The sequence below is a fragment of the Sander lucioperca genome, chromosome 4, assembly GCF_008315115.2.
Source record: "Sander lucioperca isolate FBNREF2018 chromosome 4, SLUC_FBN_1.2, whole genome shotgun sequence".
NCBI classification, from domain to species: domain Eukaryota; kingdom Metazoa; phylum Chordata; class Actinopteri; order Perciformes; family Percidae; genus Sander; species Sander lucioperca.
Window position 1 is genome coordinate 13,983,777 of NC_050176.1, and position 20,588 is coordinate 14,004,364.

Consider the following 20,588-nt stretch of genomic DNA (forward strand, 5'->3'; position numbering starts at 1 on the left):
TTAAGTTTAGCTAAAGTTCATTATTCACTGTGTAACAGATCAAACACGTCATGGAGCATTATAGCACGAGACGCCATCAAAACTGCTCTATATTCATATGCAAGGATGAGAACATAGATATGTATTGCCAGAAATAAGTGGTTTTGTTTCTGGAACATTGAATTCATGGAACAATCTGTGATATGTAACATTATTCCAGCATTTATCTTATGAAATAACACTAAATGTAATAATAAAAATAGGAATAAAAAATGTTATACCAACTTATACAACTAAATATTGCATATTTTATTAATCGCGTTCTTCACGAATAGCTAATCGCATTCTTTCAAATTGCGATTTCAAATTTGAAAACGATGAATCGTTCAGCCCTAGTATTCTTATTACACTATTCTAGTGAAACTGGTCACAATAATTGATTAAAATGATGAATCTGTAATCTCTTTAGTCATCTGTTGTAGCAGTTGAGTTGTGTCTAGCTGAGCATATTTGTCAGTGTGTACTCTTTTTTTTTTTAGCTCATCTCTTTCAATTTTCATCCCACATTTCATTTAGAAGGAGCAGATCCAGATTTCCCCCCTGATTTCATTACAAGCACTCAAACATTTTGTTCTGTACTGAAAGAGGACAATGTTCACTGAAGTCAACAAGGGCCTCTAGTGACACAGCACAGCTCAAAATCTTGGGAGAAAATACAAATGAGCTGCTGGATATACACAAGTCTCCCTCTAAATGTAAAACAAGAACAACAGAGTGCTTGCTTTTACCTAAATGGTGTTTTAAAAGTCATAAAAACCTGCATGTTTGTACTATAGTTTGTTTTTCTGTCATGTAAATTCACAAAAAAATAAATAAATAGCCCTCACTGTTTTGTATATTTAATTAAATTCATTAAGTCAGTGGTATAACCGTATCTTCGTGTGCTTACTAGGTTTATCCGTAAGCAAGGTCTGGACCGTCTGTTCTTTGAGTGCGACACCCACATGTGGAGGCTGGGTGACCGTAAAATCCCAGAAGGCATCTCAGTGGACGGTGGTTCCGACTGGTTCCTTCTCAACCGCATGTTCATCGAATATGTCATCAACTCCAAGGACGACCTGGTCACCAACATGAAGCGCTTCTACGCCTACACTCTGCTGCCAGCCGAGGTAACACACACAGACACACACACACACACACACACACACACACAGACACCGCTTTCACACGTTCAAGTCTTTTTTAACCTTTGACTGACAGTTGAGCGCTGCTTTGTACTTACCCTGCATCGCGTATAGAAACAGTATACACAGTTCTCTTTTCATTGCTGTGCTAGACGTGCAGGGGAAAAAAGTAAGTCCAAGGCGGACATAAAATCATATCAAGTGAAGGCAAGATGTAAAGGCTGACTTTCCAACCGTATTCAAGCATTAGAAGAGAATTGAATGATCTCTGTTGGGAAATTGGATGTTTATCATGAACTACGGTGAATCTCCCGTCTCGGCTGCTACTCTATTTCCTCTCCGTGAATTGAATGGTGTAACAAAAAACAAAAAAAAAAGGTATAATATTGTATATATATATATATATATATATATATATATATATATATATCATTGTGTCTTTCTTTCCCCCCTCCCCCTATCCCTCTGTCTTCCTGTCCTGTTTCTTACTACCCAGTCGTTCTTCCATACGGTGCTGGAGAACAGCGCCCACTGTGAGAGCATGGTGGATAACAACCTGCGCATCACCAACTGGAACCGCAAACTGGGCTGTAAGTGCCAGTACAAGCACATTGTCGACTGGTGCGGATGCTCCCCTAATGACTTCAAGCCTGCAGACTTCCACCGCTTCCAGGTAATGATAACACACACAAATTATTTTGTTAGGCAACCTTCTATGATCAATCAAGTGGCCAAAAGCATTGCTGGTAGGTCAGGGTCCACATTTATCAAGAATCACACTTCATTCTTAAAGCAGAGATCTTCAACAGGCGGTCCGGGACCCCTAGGGGGTCCTCAGAGTTGCTGCAGGGGGGCCAACAAATTATTGTTTGATAGTTTAAAAAAATAAATGTATATATACATTAACATGAATCCAACATATTATTTGTAAAGATAATTTTTTTTTTCAATTCACACAACATTGATGATAGGCTTACTGGCCTATAGGTAAGGTAGCCATTAGGTAGCCATCCACAGATATAGTTACACTTAAGGATTCACTGTGCCACATTTTAACATTAAAACATGATGTATAAATATATGAATATGTCAACATTTATTATTTTAATAGCTTAGTATTGTATGCACCATAAGCATGTATGTGTTGTGGCTCTAGGCCCCCCTACACCTTACTGTAGGCCCAATTTAATATGCTACTCAATTTTATACAATATATCTATTAAGAGGTTCCTGCTCCGTCTCTTTTTCAGCTGAGGGATCCTTGGCCTAAAAAACGTTGAAGACCCCTGCTCTAAATAACTTTATAATTAAAATTAACAAAAAAATGATTCAACGAATGTTGCTGACCATTTTCATATTTTTTGTGCGTCTTCCGTTAATTTAGTTGCATAATACCTTGATAAACCTCTGTTGCAGGTTGAATATCTCTTTCAAATACTAGCAAGAAAGCCATCACACAGAAATAGCTGCAGGCAAACCCTCCAACCAAGGATGATTGGACTGCAATTGCCAGTGAGACTAAATTAAGAAATTGGCCTTTATTTAAAGGACTAAAATACTGGGAAAGTCAACTATATATGTGCCTGTAAGATGTCAGCCGTTGCATATGACACTGAAGGACGCTGTTCCTGTACTAAGTATTGTGTTGTCCATGTCAACCCATGCGTTTAGCATGAAAATATTAATAAACAATAAAGTTGTAATAGAAGAATTCTTCAAAGAGCTAGCTTAGGAGTAAAAACCTTTGCCTTTTTTTTGATAAGGAAAAGGGTCTTTTGAATGGCAAGTTCAGTTTCAAAGCCCTTCCAGATGGTTCTCTCAACAAGACTAAAGTTATTTGCATTTACTGTCGATGTGAACTGAATTACCACCGGAGTACGTCGAGTCTCAAATACCACTTGCTCCCATGTTGATAAGAAAAAAAACTTGAAAAATATCTCCTTTAAAGTACATTTAGAACAGATGAAAAATGTGTGATCAATCGCGAGTTAACTGTGGACAATCATGCGATTAATCGCAATTAAATATTTTAATCGATTGACAGCCCTAAGTGAAATGCAATGTAGCTGTGCTGACAGACAAAATTAAATATGATTTAAAAGTAAATATTATGAATAAAAATTCAAGATAGATTTAAGAGCATTACGTCAAAATAAATTCGATCACTAGGCTTTATTCTTACACCTGTGAGTAGGAGTAAAAGTGAAGGATTTTTTTTTCTTTTATCATTCATTTAAGTCCAAAATTAATTTTTAAATTTAGTAGTTTGATAAATACAGGCCCTGGGCTAAACTCAGATCAAAGGCCATATCCTCCAGCAGATGCCAATCAGAGAGATCAGATGAACCTACAAACATATAAAAATGAAAAGAATACATCACTTTAAGCAGATGTTTGCAGCACACACCTCAGTATGTCCTGGGAAATCAGCAGCAGTCAATCACTATGTTCTCTGGCCTCAATGGCTGTCTTTTCAACCTCAGCATCCAGCCCGTTCCCACAGCCTTCACAATCAATATGTGCAAAATTATGTCTCGATTAGTATGACCCTGAGAGGAAGGTGGGGGGGGGAGGGGGGGGGGGGGTTGGGTGAATTAATAGTAATTAGATCCTCTTTGCCTTGCAGTATGAGGGGGAGAGGAGGGTTATTTAGCTTTTTAAAATGAAAGCAAATGAGTGGCAGTTACTCCAGGACCCCAGAGAAAGTCAGTATCGCAGTTTCACTTTTAATGTGCTGCGGTAAAAAGTGAAAATGTTCTGCCACAGTTAAATATCACTTTGAGTCATATCATTAAAGCGCTGTGACTCACTTTGTCTCTCCTGTCCTTCAAATACCAGTCTAAGCTGACCTCAGTTCTCCCTTCGCCAGACCCGACTGCCGCCTGTCTCGCCTCAGTCTGTGGCAGTTCAGTGCCAAAACATTACCGCAGGTCCTTGGCACTGCCGCTGGGTCTGGTTGGCACCCTGGTATCAGTGGAGTCCAACCTTGGGAACAAAGCAACCCCTCCAAAAGCCAGCCAGGCCCCGGTATTAATAGGACTTAATATCCCATTGAACGCACGATCCGAGTTTCCCTTTGAACCTTAGCACTGGGGATGATACAGACAAGCAAAGGAGGCTTCAATTTGGTTTGCAGATGAGACAAATAATTCAAGGTACAACTGTCGAGTTCCCCCGCATCGTAGTTTTGAAGTGCACTCACCAGGGGAGGAGTTGTTCTGGAGAGGGAGAGTGGTGATGTGCCTTTTGTCTTAGTGCATCATTGTTTAGTAATGTGTTTCAGAATGAGGTGCATTTGGGAAGTGTGTTGGAAAGACAGGCTGTGACAGGTTGGTACTTTCAGCTGACTGCACCGAGGGCATGTCAGAACACACAAAATCTGGGGAAAACGAAAGCCTCCCTTCGTGTTTCATTTGATATCTGTAGCCGATCACAGAGGGTTAAAGCATCATCGGGTACCGTGTAAAGCATCACACGAACATCCCACAGTAGTCGCTATGGCATGAGAAAAAGTGTACTTGATTAGGTCTTTTTCAGCAGGTAGCACCGAGGTGTTCGGTGCTGGGTAACGCTATGGGCAAATAGTTTTGTGTCTGGGACTGAAAAGATGTCTTTGTGTGTAGGCCAAGCTGTGGAGGTGGTAGATTTCATGATGCGCCATCAACCACACAAGCAACAGTGTGGCAGGGACAGAGAGGGTGAGAAAGACATGGGTGGAGTGGAGGAGGCCAGACAGAGCTATAAATACAAGGAACTATTGAGAAAAGAGATGATGAATGGATGGCTAAATACAGAAAAGTGAAAAAAGGATAGTATTGATGCTTCTGAGGCATCATTGTGTGCCTCCATGTAAGACATGCTTTCCTCTTTTCTTAACCCTTGTGTTGTCTTCCCGTCAACCATGCACCTGTTGTCCTCCTGAATCAAAAAAACTAACATTTTTCAGAGAATCATTATGTTGAGTGGTTGAGTTTAGTGAGGATACTGCTTTAAAACTATTTAAAATGAAATAAAAGTGATCATTAATTGTACTTGCAAAGAGTGTGTACGGAATCCATCCTTTTTTTCTTGGTAATTTGGTTAAAAAGAAACCCATATTTCTGATATAAAATTTTTAAAACGGGTAAAATTTGACCCAAGGACAAATGAGGGTTAAAGGTGAACTGCGTCAATCTTAAACATCTGTTTACAGGTCTTGGAGGGTACAAACGTGTATTACGGGATAATAAATGTATGAAGCCTTTTTTGGAATTTGTGGATCCAGAGGTAGCTGTGTGAAGTCTGATAAATTGCCTCAAGTGAAGTTAGCGTACCAGACCTCTGTGATCTCTGCCTGTGGCTTTAATGTTTGTAATAATTCCTTCACATATCAATACAGGAAAGATTTACCTCCTTTTTCTACCATCCCTACTCTACCTTCGCTTTTTATTTCTCTGCCCACACACATCTAAAACATCATATTTGTTCCCCTGCCGTCCTGGCATACCACCATTTCCTAATCTTCTCCTTTTTTCTTCTATTTATCTCTTCCTTCCCTGCTTTGTTGTTATGTCCCCCTCTCTCCCTCCTTCCCTCTCCCTCTGCAGCAAACAGTGCGGCCCACATTTTTTGCCAGGAAGTTTGAAGCCAGCGTGAACCAGGAGATAGTGAACCAGCTGGACACCTACCTGTTTGGACCGTTTCCCCAGGGAACGCAGGCCCTAAACTCATACTGGGAGAACGTGTACGAGGAGCCAGATGGCGTGGCCACTCTGTCAGACACGCAGCTCACGTACTTCCACTCCTTCTCACGGCTGGGCCTGGCCAGAGCTGCCGCCTCGCTGCAGGGAAACCCAAAAGATCACAGCTGCAGGTTAGTCTCGTAAACACATTCAGCTATGCAAATGCTTTTTCGCTTATCATAGCATCATGACACACCTGCACCAACATCCACAGGTGCACTCGAGTTTGTTTTTACTCTGAAAAGCCAGCCACGCCCATGTTGGCATTAGAAACCACAACATCTATAAAAACCTTTTGTGTCGATGCATCGTCTGTCTGGCATCGTCTGTCTGGCATCACATGCCGTGGAAGTAGGATAACAAGGAACTCTGGGTAATCCTATTTATTTAGTAACATGATATGACAATGTACCCCAGATGATGAGGCTAAATGAGTCATAGCATGGAAAGCTGTCCCTTCAGGCCAGTTTATTATTAGTGGAAATGTGTGAATTCCAGTGCTGTTAACATATAGTATGTGGTTAAAGTGATTAAAGTGAAAACCACACTATGTTTTCATACGTAATGGCCAAATAAAACATTTAGGCTCCATGTACTGTACTTCAGTAAGGGTTTTTTAACAGCATATGTTTTCAGTAGCATCTGGTGAAGGAGCATTTAAGGTTAGCTTTCCTTTAGTTTATTTGCACAGCGATGAAACCCAGACGCAAAGTGATTAAAAAAAAAAAACTGTGACAAATGAAATATGCTGATTGAGAACAGAAAGCAGAGGTGTAAACTGCTAATCTGTGTATGTGTGACAGAAAGCCCTGTTTATCTCATAAAAAAGCATCTAACCTCGAAACAAAAGATAAAACAACAAAAATGACACCTACAATAGCACAAAACATTAAGATGGCGTCTTTATGTTCATCTTAATGACATCAATAAACAATAAGTTGACTTTTCCCCCTCATGAGACAGGATAACGGAAAAATCACGAAGAAAAGCAGTCGTTTTAACAATGTATGGAGACACACTGTGATCAGACCTGCTGTAGTTTATGTTGGCAGTCATCCAAACTGCCGTTTCATATTGTTCTACTCAGGAAAGGTTAAAAAATCATCAGGTAAACTGACTGATAGCATCTTCGAGTGCAGCGTCGCTTGCTGTTGTAGAGTAAATCTAGGAGGCAATGCGAAAGCGATCGCCTCGTGTCAGCTGAGATGGTCCTCTTACTGTGATGGTTTGCAACTCGTAGGCTGGGCGTCCAGGGGCAATGCCAATGCCAACCCCACACCCCCCCTCCTGCCGCTGCATTGTGGGTGTTCTGTAAAGTCCTGTGGTTAAAGCTTAGTGAGAAAGGAAACATGTTTCCATCTGTCAAACCTCAAAATGATCTATCGGCTTACAGCTGTTTCTCATACATCTGTTAAAAAAAGAGAGCGAGGGCAGACCAGGGAAAAGGTGGTTACATACATGCGTGTGCATATGTGTGTGTCTTTGCACATGTATAAACAGAGAGAAGGGGGGTGGGGTCTCCAAATCTCTGTCATTGCCAGGAAATGAGCCTGTGAGAAAAAGCTTTTCCTTAAGGAAAACAAGCAAATCAAGTCTGTAACATTTACATGTAAAAGCACCTTTACATAGCTGAGAGGCCAAAGGTCAAAAGGTAGGAAATAGAGAGACGTTTTTTTTTATATGTGTTTGAGTGTGTATGCATAGAACTCAAGAGTGATACTGTTGATGTGTCTGTGTATACATGTATGTTGCTTATACACACCTTGTGTGTGTGTGTGTGTTTGTGCGTGCGTGCGTGTGTGTTTAAGTGTATATGGGCGTCTTTGTGTCATCCCAGGAGTGATCCAGTTAGTGTGTTTGTGTATACATATAAAATGAAACGCATGCAGATGTTTCACCTTATGTTTGAGTTGTATTAAGCCTTTTGGGTTAACTCTCAAGTCCTCATATGCAAACTGCACATCAGGATGAAGTCTACGAGGTGTCTGTATGCTTTAATGGTGGGTTTTAATGGTGCTTTTACATAGCTGAGTCCACATTCTTTCATTCAATGTTCTTTGGGATGAAGCTAATTGAACACAGAAGAGAAGGCGGGTTCACAATAAAAAGAGTGATTTAGGTGGTATGTACAGACTTTCAGGAATGACCAATAGCACAGCAGGACTATTTAAATGTTTTTTTCCTGCAACCATCTGGAATAAACAAATATTCCGTCTGCTGCACAACAACAAAGATTTTTAACCCATTCCTGAAGTTGCGCATCTGCTTAATTTGTACATGGGAATCAAACTTATTATTATCAGTTATATTGGTAAATATTGATGCTTCTTTCCAATATTTAATATTTTAATACACAACAATGCATTTATATGTTGACTGTGTTGTACAAAAAGAGCAAGGACATATGTGATAAGGAAATAGAGTAGTAACAGTCTTTGAGAATTCTGGAAAACCGTCAGAGCAGCAGGAAGGTATTTATTTATCAGAAAGTCAGATGCTCTGTGACTTCAATGTAATGGTTATACGTAGGAGGCACAAACTGGGGCTAACCCAACATATCGCATATCGTTATCTGTTACAAATGCTGTCATATAATATGTTAGTCCACCTTTTCCAAAGCTTGATAGGATGTCATTATTGAACCCACACTGTCAGACAGCCGTACCAGTCCTGTCTGGTCTATGACGTGTTCTGTCATAAATTAATCACTGACTGCAACATTACTGGGTGGAAGCCATGAACAATACACTCCTCATAATTCTCATAATTATTTGTGTAATATACAGACAGAAAAAGGCATTGCTAATAATCTCCAATGTGTTGATACTACATTATGAAGTAATAAATCGGGAACTAGCAAATAAATAATGTGACAGCTGCAGTGAGGCATGGTTAGATCAAGCTGGACAAAGAGGCGAAATAAAAGGTAAAATAAGCCTCTGGGTTAGGGTTTTCTTTTAATTCAGCCCTACCCTGATTTATAGGCCTAAGAATTAAATACACAGTGTGTGTGGCATGACCGCTCAAGGCCTTTCTCACGTGGCCTTATTTGTGTTTTATTGATTTGGAATTGTACTGATCAAGTCAGGTAATTTAAACAAATCAAGGTTTTGCTTTGAAATCTAAACTAACCAGATAAGTCCTCACTTCGGCAACATACAGTACCAGTCAAAGGTTTGGAAACACTTCCACAGTTGCTTAAATGAGAAAATGTGTCCGAACTTTTGACTGGTACTGTATTTCTTATTTGAGTCCTGGTCTGAGGTCAAGTACGGTCACATATAGTGTGTGTGTGTGTGTGTGTGTGTGTGTGTGTGTGTATGTGTGTGTGTGTGTGTGTGTGTGTGTGTGTGTGTGTCTGTCTGTCCATATATTTTGCGTGCATGTAGAGTTCAGATGTGTTACCAACAGATGGATGGGTCAGCCTCAGTGTGAGACTGGAGCAAGGGAAAGGAAAAGGCCACAGAGAGGGATTTGGCTCTTTCAGCAGCCCTCTGTGACTCGATTGGAGAGGCTGTGGAGTAAAAGCCTGAATGGAGCTTATGTGCAGGATACGCCCTGACCCCTTCTCACAATGGCAGCCACGTCTCTTTTTGGAACGACGGGGCAGGGGGGGGTGAGGGGACAAGAGTCAAGGGACGAGGACAGAAAGCAGGATGAAAGAATGAGAGGAGGGCAGAGGAGAAAAGCAAAGAGGAAAAGGCAGATGGGAAAATAGAGAAGAGGAGAAAGGGAGCAGGAGGGGAGGGACTGTGCTCTGCTATCCTTGTGGGTGTAAATATTTGCTGTTCTGCTTGTCAGAGTAGCATTTACCGGGACGGGTTGACTCCCGGTCCTTTAGTGGAATACTGATGAGGCCATGGGCACTGGGAAACAGGGAGGGACGATGTGTGTGTGTGTGTGTGTGTGTGTGTGTGTGTGTGTGTGTGTGTGTGTGTGTGTGTGTGTGTGTGTGTGTGTGTGTGTGTGTGTGTGTGTGTGTGTGTGTAGGGGGGGCGCGCACGCGCAAAAGAGAGAGAATAAAGGTGAATTCAAGCAGAAGAAGCAGAAGAGACGAGGGTTGAGAAATCTGGGCGTGAAGGAGTCAGGACGTGTGCAGAGAGCAGCTGTGGAGTGTTCCCCAGCAGTGCCCACCCTGGCCCCTTTTTCGTTTTTCCAGAAGTCACTCGGGCTGGCTGCCCCGAGGGCTGGCCCTCTGCCACATATGAAGCAAAACACAAACAAATAACAGACTAGTCAGAGGGGCGAGACCTTCATTTGGCTTCAGCTGACTGGATTTGACCCAGTTCAACTTTGTTTCCGAAAACTTGTAATGTGTTCAGTGGGATTGTCTGTGTGTTCAGAACTCTGACTAATCTGAATCTGCTGCCAATAGCATAGCAACTAGCCCATGACTTTTCTGTAATTTTCTGTAGCTAGCAGAACGCCGCGGTTTCGACTGTCACATGTCTTCTTTAACCATCATTTCCACTTCAGAACCAGAACACATGTTGAAGCAATGAGTAAAGCAATAATTAGCAGAGAAGAAGCTTTAATAAACTGTTCAATAGTCTATTACTTATCTTTGATCTACTGCAATAGTCATGTACAAGCATAAAAATAGTAAATGCGTGGGCATAGTAACCAATAAGCAATGCTTAATGGGTATTATCAGCATGTCGACACATGTCTTTGACCAATTGGTTTTCTGTTAAAAGTCATTTAATTAATGTCAACCATGTCACACAATCACAGAGCACATTGACTCCCCACTAATCTTCACTGCGAGCATGCATTAGCATTCAGCCACATTAGCATGTCCAAGGCTGGTTCCTTCCAGACGTTATCCAGATTAATCTAGATATTCACCTTCCCTTACACTGTTGGCGCTGAAAAGCAGCACAGCGGGTAGGTCAGCACGTATCAGGTTTGCTAATGGATCCTCGATCTCTCTCTCTCTCTCTCTGTTCTGCCAGGTACTTCCCCATGGGCCACCCAGTGTCGGTGCATCTCTACTTCCAGTCGGACCAGTTCCAGGGCTACCTGGTCAAGCACCACGCCACCAATCTGGCAACTAGCAAGCTGGAGACCATGGAGACCTGGATGGCACCCAAGAAGAACTTTAAGCTAGCCACCCCTCCCAGCAGCACATTCAGCAGGTTGCAGTTCGCAGAGGTGAGTCATTATATTAGCCCGCGTGGTTTAGCATTTCTTTTTAATTTACATTGAAGTCCTTTGTTTGGCATGGGTCACAAAATGATCAGTCAGCCATTGCTAGTGTCAGGAAATGAGTTACATTGAAACCCTAAGTACTACATAGTAAGATTAAATAAGATAAAACTTTATTGTCAGTTTACACGGACATTTTCCTTTCATCACGTGCTCCAATAATCAATCAATCAATTTGTATTTGTCACATGAAATCGTATGAGGTGCACGATTTATCATGAAGCAGAATGTGGCCATCAGATCGGCACATAGAAAAACAGTCACTTGGATGGCACTGGGACTCCAGCATCCAGCCAAGTTTTGGCGAAAGTACACCACAGCTCCCGACATCCTGTTTTTAAATCAACGGAGGCCAACCAGCTCACTGTCCGACGCCTGCACACTGGCTAGCAGGATGCCCAGCAGAGAAGTTGCAATCGGTGTTCAATTACTCCACGCTTGTCTGGTGCCTCCTCTGATGTAAAGATAGATGGTCTGTTCTTGTCGAGTTAGTTGGGATCGTAGCCATTGGTCGTAGCTGATAGCCACTTTCACCTTTTCCTCTGTGTTTACTCTGATGTGTGTTTACATTTGAAAAACTTTGACTTGGATACTGGTGAGTTGATATCCTGATGAGTGAGGACGCAGAGATAGTCTTGCTAGCTTGAGCTCATCTTCTCCAACTTTTCCACAGTGTTTATTCTGATTAGCTGGCTAGCTAGCCCAGGCTAGCAAAGTCGGCAGGAGACTGGCAAGTTGATTTCCCCATCCTGATGGGGGACTCATAGCCACATGCCATCACCGTCCAACGTCAACCACATAAAGCACAACTAATGTTTGTAAAATAGACAAGTCTGCGTACATTTTGCGGAGCTGACGGAGAGGCGATTGGATAAGTCCATGCCTTCTAAATTAGATCTGGAATGGAAAGAATGACACAAAAATCTGCATAAAAACATCTGTGAGGTCACCCTACAGCAATCATCACAAACACATGATTGAAACACACAGCTCTTCAGGATATAATTAGAGGTGAGACATACAGCTCATTGCCATGGTGGCTTTATATTCATTGCACTGGCGACCTTTTCAAGACTCAAAGCAGCATCGCGCATCCCCACACAATTAAACTGGTGCCTGTAATGGCCTTGTAAAATGTAAATTGATTGAATTCATCCAAGTTTATAGGGATGAGCGCTTCATGTGCTGCTTATTTGTTGTTTCCTAATAGAACGTCTTCTCACCTTCACACTGGAATGCTTTCCTTGATTGTCTTGTTATGTTAATCTGTGTTTCTGTTTACCACAACGCCTGTTTAGGATACAGCAGCTCGGCTATGATGTGACAGCCACCGAGTCTTTTTAAAAAGGCCAAAATTAACCGAGTGAATGTAAATTGACCTTATTCTCTGGTTTATCGTGCACAGCTTTGTAGGAAGCAGAAATGTCAACAAACTTGAATGAATTTGTTTGTGTCCGCGGACCACAGTTGTACACCTGGACACACCTTGACCCTGTTTTACAAGTTCCAGCTGTCTGTATGTGAGTTCAAAAAGATCCAGACAGCCACGCAGGTCTCTCTTACTAAGCCCTGTATGTGTGCGTCTAGCCTGTTTCTGAGTGACAGAGAAGTGATGTGGGCTGTGGCTTTTATCTGGATGCTCAGCCTGAGAAAGCGTTCACTGTCTGGCACTGTGCAGTGGCTGTCAGTTAGTCAGTCTGTCCACCTGTCATTCAAAACGCGAGCAGAAAGAAACTGAATAAGACGGCACAGCGTAGCAGCAGTAACGGTGCTTTTTCTCAACTTAGCAGATATGACCCATTATACTAAAGCTATTCGCTGGAGTTTGCCAGATAAACCATACTGTATGGTTGGCTTAACAATATGTTCCCTGTCCTCCTTTAGATATAAAGGAAGACAGATATGTCTTTCTTTTCACTCCTCTACTGCCGCCTCCCAGCTGCCTTTTATAGGCATGATTTAGTGTTGGACCACTTACTGCCCACACAGTTAAAATTAGTATTTCACCTCAAGTCAGACTTGACATTGAGAGGCATATTGCTCTTTTTTGGACAAATCTTTTTCAGTAGAATGACTGACTTTGACTGATGGTTTAGTCCTTGCTCTAACACAGTGTACATACATATTGTGGTAGAGGATATACAGGGGGTGACAAAATAACAATTTTATGTATTCCAGTACAGCAACCTACGGCCTCGAAAATTATGAAATAGTGGAATCAACATTTGTCTGACATAGTCTGAAAATTTGAACATCAATGAATGAGCTTCAAAAAGGTGTTACGGCACTTTTGTATTGGATACTGTGATTTGAAATGTGGTGGACTTAGAATTTAATGTGACTGCTTCCTGTCTCATCTGCAAGGAGAAACTTGTTGTTCCGAATATAATTTCAAAGGCTGTCTGTTTCCAGTCTTTATGCTACACTAAGCTAACCAGCTGCTGGCTTCATGTCTATTTTACAGAAAGCGGTATCGAATTTCTAATCTAACGCTCGGTAAATAAGCGAATAAGCACATTTCCCAAAATGTCAAACGATTTATTTAAGCCTGTTTTGATGCCTCACAGAAAATCTCCTGGTCTCTGTCTTGCGCTGTCTGTTCTCCAACCTTCCTTCCTAATTCATCGCTCCACAGTGTATCTTTATTAGCAAGCATCCAGCCGTCTTACCCATAGTCCCTCAGTAGTGTAAACGTGTCCCGGGGGAGTCTTCTGGTGCTGCTGGTGAGCACCTGTTTTTGATTACCCTCACAAAAAGTGCCACTAATAAGCCTCTGAATCAGGCCTCCAGGGGCATTGATGCCCTTTGGTTTTAAGCGGGGCCAGATGTAGACTAAGGTTGTCCATGCTGCTGCCTGATTAAATTGACCTCCTGTCTTTTTTAATGTCGGTGTGGGCGCCAGCAAGCCGGCAACATGCAGAAAAGGTCTGCAGGGTTGCCAGGTCAGAAGAAAGAAATGGAATAGAGGTGGATTATGAAATGGGAGCATTTTATGTTTTCTATTACCGGTAAATCAGGTATAGAATTGAGCAGAGGATGAAACATGTAATATGGGTAATCAATACGAACGATGAGTTTCTCCTTCTGCTTGTCAGGTCAACAGCAGAGGATAAATTAGGGTTAAATCTGCTGAAATGAACAGTTGTTGACAGTAATTGCTGGTTATGAAGGGAAAATCTGAGTAATTGGTTCAAGTGAGTAAACAGTGTGAGTAAACAGGCCAGTAGAGAGATGGGGGAAAGGGGGATAGAGGTCACAATGAGGTTGCCAGATCAACATTATTTCCACAAAAAGCATTTCCTTTTAAGTATAACTATGAGCAAAAGAATGTCATAAGCCCCCAACTTGGTGAGCGGTCATGAGGCTTGATTGGGTATTGGTCTTAAGCCAAAGCTTATTGGGGAGAAGGAGCAAGGGACAGGTTGAGTGTGGAGGTCATGGTAAGCTGGAGGCTGAGGCTGTAATAGGCCAGAAGTTAATCCCTGTTTGACCCACTCTCAAACTGGAAGAAAGGATTTCTTGCTACTGGTGGCTCCATCTAGTACCTGCAGATATTCATTGAAGTTAATCACCAAGAGAGTGATACCTTAGTCACAGAAAGAATAATTACAAACGATAAACTTTGTAAATGTATTTTCTGCAAACTTTTAGCTGATGTAAATAGTAGTGCAGTGTATTTGAGTGGGCATAAGGACCTCAAGCTCTCTGCATAGAAATCCAGTAAGTCAATATACAGTACTATGTATTTTATACTTGATTTGGTAGGAATTGCCTGTGCGTACAGTATATTCCATATGTGTGTGTGTTTGTGCAAAAAGTGAAAAGCCACTCGTCTGGCCTGAAACTGCTCGAAAAAGTGGAATTTGGACTGTCGCACCAGTTGTACATTATTTATGTTGCATTTTACAGTAGTTGTTGTTTGTTGCTGAATAAACTATGGGCCAGAACCAGAACTGAGTCTCGGGGGGGGGGGTCCCCTCCTACACTACCCACAGCATGTGAACATTGTCAGAATCTCCCGCTGACAACTCTAACTTTAGTCTGCCTTTTGCAGGCTCTCTCCCAATACTCCCTTCACTTCTTTCTGGGGCTCAGAACGAAAGTGCTGCCAATCAATTGGGGATGTAGTCTGTGCCAGTGAGTCAGTCTTGAATAAAGTGATGAGCTACAGAGGTGCCAGACAAGAGAGTTGATTAGTAATTTAAAGAGAAAAGAACCAAGGTCCAAGGTGCAGAAATGGCAGAGGTCAGTCCAATAATTGAGATGAAAGTGAGGTGTCTTTTACGGATGGCCAAGATAGACACACACACTGTCTCATTTATGCAAGTAATGTCTATTTATACTGTACATCGCAATCTCAATTCTCAAAGGATGGAATACAGAGTCAGTTCCAGTCAGCCATTGATCGTCCAGCAGGGTGAGGTTGTGTTAATCAGCTACCATTGTAAGGATGAGCGCTTCCTAAAGCCGCCATCCCTCTCCCATTTCTGCCAACACCCCAGACATCTTTCTTTCTGTGTGTGTGTGTGTGTGTGTGTGTGTGTGTGTGTGTGTGTGTGTGTGTGTGTGTGTGTGTGTGTGCCCCATCTCCCCCATCAATCTCGATCGTTCTGTGTGTCTCATTTTGCATACCGCACGGTTTTGCAATCTCTGCAATCCAACACACACAGATCACTTCAGTTGCAGTCTTGACCGCAATAAAGGCATTAAAGGCAATTAGCTGTACTTTTTTTGGGGGCGGCTATATTTCATTCCAATTCAAATCAAGTCTTGTATTGTTAAATCATAAGTTCAAAAGACATGACATCTCAGTTTAATCAAACTAACAAATGTGTATGCTAAATGTTAATTATGTAAGCCTACAGGACGTAATCATCTTAAATTGGCTCAATGTTCCACTGGCAGTCCTCCAGTGTGCAGCAGGCTGGCAGCTAGTTCCATGTTCTGCAGCCAGAGGCACTGTATGTCTCATAACTCACCAGATATATATTTGACTTTGGTATTATCTGTCACATTTTTATATTCAGCCTATTTATCTCAAAATGGTCACAGAGAATGCAGCATTCTGGTTCTTTGTTGAAGCACTAAAACCTCATTATTATGGAGGTTTTCTCCCAAGACTCCCTTTCTTTCCGTCAGAAGGCTGTGTTTGCATATAATGTCTGTATGTACAGTGTCTTCCTCTGTTTGGGTTTCTTTTCTACTGATGTCAGGTGGTAATCTTCTCCACTGTAGTTTATGTTTAGGACAAATAATGGTGTTCATTGCCCTTCCTTCACTCTATCTCTCTGAAATGTGTTCAGAGCGTAAACAGACATGCATTTGATCTTTACCCCTAGGGGATATGGTCCTCAGCCTGCCTCTCATGTTCCTTGTCAAAGATATACTCTGGCATACAGTACCAACGACTGTGGACAAATAGACTGTAACGTGCAGGATGAAACAATCGGGCTTGTCAGCTTCTGCATATTATAACATTATATAACGGCTGTGTGGAGGGTTGGGCTGGAGTGTGCTGCTGTTTAGTGAAAAATACATGCTGAAGATTATTTCCCATGATAATTCAGTGCAGATATTGGTTGGTCTTAACAGTATGGTCAAATGGTAATGCATGCACAGCGTATGTTACTTATTTATGTTCACTGTGCACATGCAGCATCCTCTCCTTGTCTTTCTTATCCCCTCATTCTGTCACTCACTCTTGTCTCCCTGTTTTCTTTCCCTCTGATTTCCTTATTCTCCTTTTTTCCACTCTCAGATCGGTACTGAGTGGGATGCCAAAGAACGTATGTTCAGAAACTTTGGCGGCCTGATGGGCCCCATGGACGAGACAGTGGGCATGCAGAAGTGGAGCAAGGGTCCTAACGTCACCGTCACAGTTGTGTGGATCGACCCCACTAATGTCATAGCAGCCACCTATGACATTCTGATCGACACCAGCGCAGAGTTCACACACTACCGCCCGCCGCTCAACCAGCCTCTGCGGCCCGGTGTGTGGAGCATCCGCATCCTGCACCACTGGAGCCCTGTGGCTGAGATGCACTTCCTCATTGCCCCGTTGGCCTATAACAAGCACCAGCCAATACGACAAGGTGAGAGAGAGATTCAAACAGCCATTTGTTGTAGCTTCATCATAACACAAAATGACTATTGATTGTATTATTTGTACAAATAGCCTTGCCAGACTTAATGCACTGCTGTGCTGTTCCTTAACACATAAACATTCATCAAAAAAGTACTTAAGGTGTTACTCTTAATGCCAAAGTCTCTGCTCCTCATGTCAGAGGGTAATATTGTTTTTACTCTCACTACATCTATCTTACAGTTATAGTTACTAGTTACCAGTATATTAAGATTTTTTATAATTCACACACATCACAAATCTCCGTCTTCTTCAAGCCTAAGATCTATAGGTTATATTTTACAATGTGAACAAAAAGTGAAAACAGAAATAGTCACTGCATTGGGAAAACTTTGACCTGTTTTAATACAACTGGTTTCATTAATCTTTCTAAAACAATTCCATTATTTACTTGATTTTAGGGCAATGGGCTCTATTTATTTTGTCTTCCATCAAAAGTCTCCCATTTATTAATAGAACATTCTATTCTATTCATTTAGTGGATTTCTAAAAGAAACAAGTCGGAAATAATCTAACCAGACTGGCGTTAACGCATTATTTTAAGAATAAAAAAAAGACTCAGTAACTAATTGATAATAACTTAATGTGATGGGTTTTTCTTTTTTTTGCAGTGTAAAACATACTATGATCATAATATGATTTAAAGTAGTTTAAATTAAAGTAATATTAACTCCACCTTGCATCGAAATGCTGAAGGTGAATGCACAGGTAATAATAATAATCCAATAACATAAAATATCAAAACACTATGAAAGGGGCCACTCTAGAGAATGAGTACTTTTACTTTTCATACTTTTACTTAAGTAAAAAAATGTAATGCAGGACCTTTACTTGTAATGGAGTATTTGTACAGTGCAGTATTGTTACTTACATACTTCTTCCACCGGAGTGTATCTAATCTTTTTTTTTTTTTTAGCTAGTTAAGCACTTTGGTCAACTATCATTGTTTTTAAACGAGCTATATAAATAAAATTGAACTGAATTGAACTGAACTAATATTTTGTCGTGCACCATAAATCGTTAACAGTTCAAGCCACAACAGTCTGAGCACAAACTCAGCACTATAAGCATTACAAAGGAAGTTATTGCAGAGTGGAGTTGAATACATAGTTACTTGTACTAATAATAAATGCATGATGGACAAGCTCATTTTAGCTTTGAATCGTTACTGCAGAACAGTAGTTCAAATACAGGATGTTAGAAAATGAAATTACAGAGCTTGAATACACATAGTGGTTATGCTTGACAGACCAATATAGTGTCACAGAGTGTCTTTGCATTCATTGTGAAGTAACGATAGCTAGTTTAGGTGCTCTAAAATGTCTGCAGACCCACACAGAGCCTCGTATTTGCATTTATGCCCTTTATAATCAAGCCTCTGGGCCTCTGCAGAGCCTGGTAGTTTGTCATCAAGTCACCCATAATAACCCAGCGACCTGCTCATACACACTTAACAGAGTTTTAAACAACAGCGCACTTAGCCCTCCAAAAACAATGACACAATTAAATCAATCAGCCAGCATGGACAAGGGGCAAGACAGCATTGTTGCGGCCTGTAAGCAGCCAGTTTGCTCTGAAATCACAGGAGAGTTGAGACGCTAGCTTCGGCATAATCGTGTCATTCTCCTTTTAATAATCTCACTGAGCCGTTATAATGATGGAGACAAATAAAGTTACAGCTTTGTCTTCGGCCTGAGTCTCAGCGGGGCTTTTCAGGGTCTGTTGTGCGAGTTAAATATTCATCTCTGGGTTTTCAGCTGTTTAAGTTAATTATGCTCTAGCTTCCGGGCACCTGGGTAGCTCACTTGGTAGAGCAGGCACCCATATGCAGAGGCTCAATCCTCAACGCAGTGGCTCAGGGTTCGAGTTTGACCTGCGGGCATTTGCTGCATGTCTTCCCTCTCTCTCTCCCCCTTTTCCTGTGTACAGCTGTCCTGTCTATTAAAGGCTAAAATGCCCAAAAAATTATCTTTAAAAAAAGAAGAAAAAAAAATGATGCTCTGGCTTCCTATTGATGTATTGATGTGTGGAGAAATGTGCCAGGTACTAATTTAACGGTGTGTCACTGTAACACATTTATTTGCATCGTGTTGTAGCTCAGTTGTAAGATTAGTAGCATCAGATAGGGTCAGTTGCCAGTTGTTCTGGATTCACTGGTGATTTGTTTGTGATTCATTGATTCAAATGGTACAGTATGGACTAAAAAATAGAAACACTCGTACCATGAAGTAACACAATTCAGCCTCCAACCCAAAATACCCTGAATCAACACCTCCTTAAGTCTTGACACTTTTGAAGTAAAAGTACATAAGTATTACCAACTACGTAAATTCACTCGTATCAAAAGGGAAAGTACTCATTATGCAGACTGCTCGTTGCAGAATGAGATTATTATACTACTATATGTGATGTTGGATTACTGTGTAGCAGCATTTTACTGTTGTGAGTGTCACTTAGTCTCCTGTAGACCAATATGCCGTGAACATGGTTTGGTTTTTAAAAACTAAATCTCAAAAGTACTAACTCTGATCATCATTAAAGTAGTGGAGTAAATATAGGCCTGTTTTACTACTGTGATTGCATACTTAAAGCAAGAAATAACCCAATCTACCTCACAAATGAAAAGTTGCATTCATAAACAATGAAATGCACCTTTATTCAATTCAATAGAAGAATATTCCTGCTACAGCCTCACTTGGTCTGGTATGACCAGTATATAGTATATAGTGGCTAATGTTAGCAGACGGTAAATAGATATTGTTGACATTATTGAGTCAGTTCACTGACTTTAGGACTCTTCTAATCTCTATGTGCTACTGTTACACTAGGTTTTAGCATTTAACAGATAAACAATTTTATCGCAAAAATAAAACATAGCAATCCTCACCAGAAATAATTGGAATTTCAATGTTCCTATGTGCTGTTGTTTCCACTTGTGGCCACAGTGGCTGCTGTTCAGCAAAAGTGATAGTCACACTTTGTATCAGAACATGTGATGTTTTAGATGCTTTCTAGCCTTGTGTTAGACTGTGTATTACAATACCAATGGATTAGGGAGTGATAGCGGGCTCCAGTCATATATATGGGTGTTTGGGCTACCCTTGGTTTACATTTGGATTAAGGATTGGGCCTTTAATTCAATTTCAATTCAATTTTATTTATAGTATGAAATCATAACAAGAGTTATCTCAAGACACCTAACAGATAGAGTAGGTCTAGACCACACTCTTTAATTAACACCATAAGAAATGGCTGACATTAAAGGTGCTGTAGGTAGGATTGTGAAGATCCAGGACTCAGCCAAAAAATTTGAACATCGACAACTTCTCAGTCCCTCCCCCCTTTCCGCTAAAG

At 41.2% G+C, this 20,588-nt stretch overlaps 1 protein-coding gene across 1 annotated transcript in view; it reads left to right on the forward strand.

The window, feature by feature from the left end:
* LOC116042843 (xylosyltransferase 1-like) overlaps positions 1–20,588 on the forward strand; it is a 79,036-nt gene that overhangs the window by 54,950 nt on the left and 3,498 nt on the right. Inside the window, exons 6-10 of the mRNA XM_031289245.2 lie at positions 932–1,148; positions 1,660–1,836; positions 5,750–6,015; positions 10,840–11,038; positions 16,851–17,184. Coding sequence (XP_031145105.1) covers positions 932–1,148; positions 1,660–1,836; positions 5,750–6,015; positions 10,840–11,038; positions 16,851–17,184 — 1,193 coding nt within the window. The remainder of the gene's footprint in view (positions 1–931; positions 1,149–1,659; positions 1,837–5,749; positions 6,016–10,839; positions 11,039–16,850; positions 17,185–20,588) is intronic.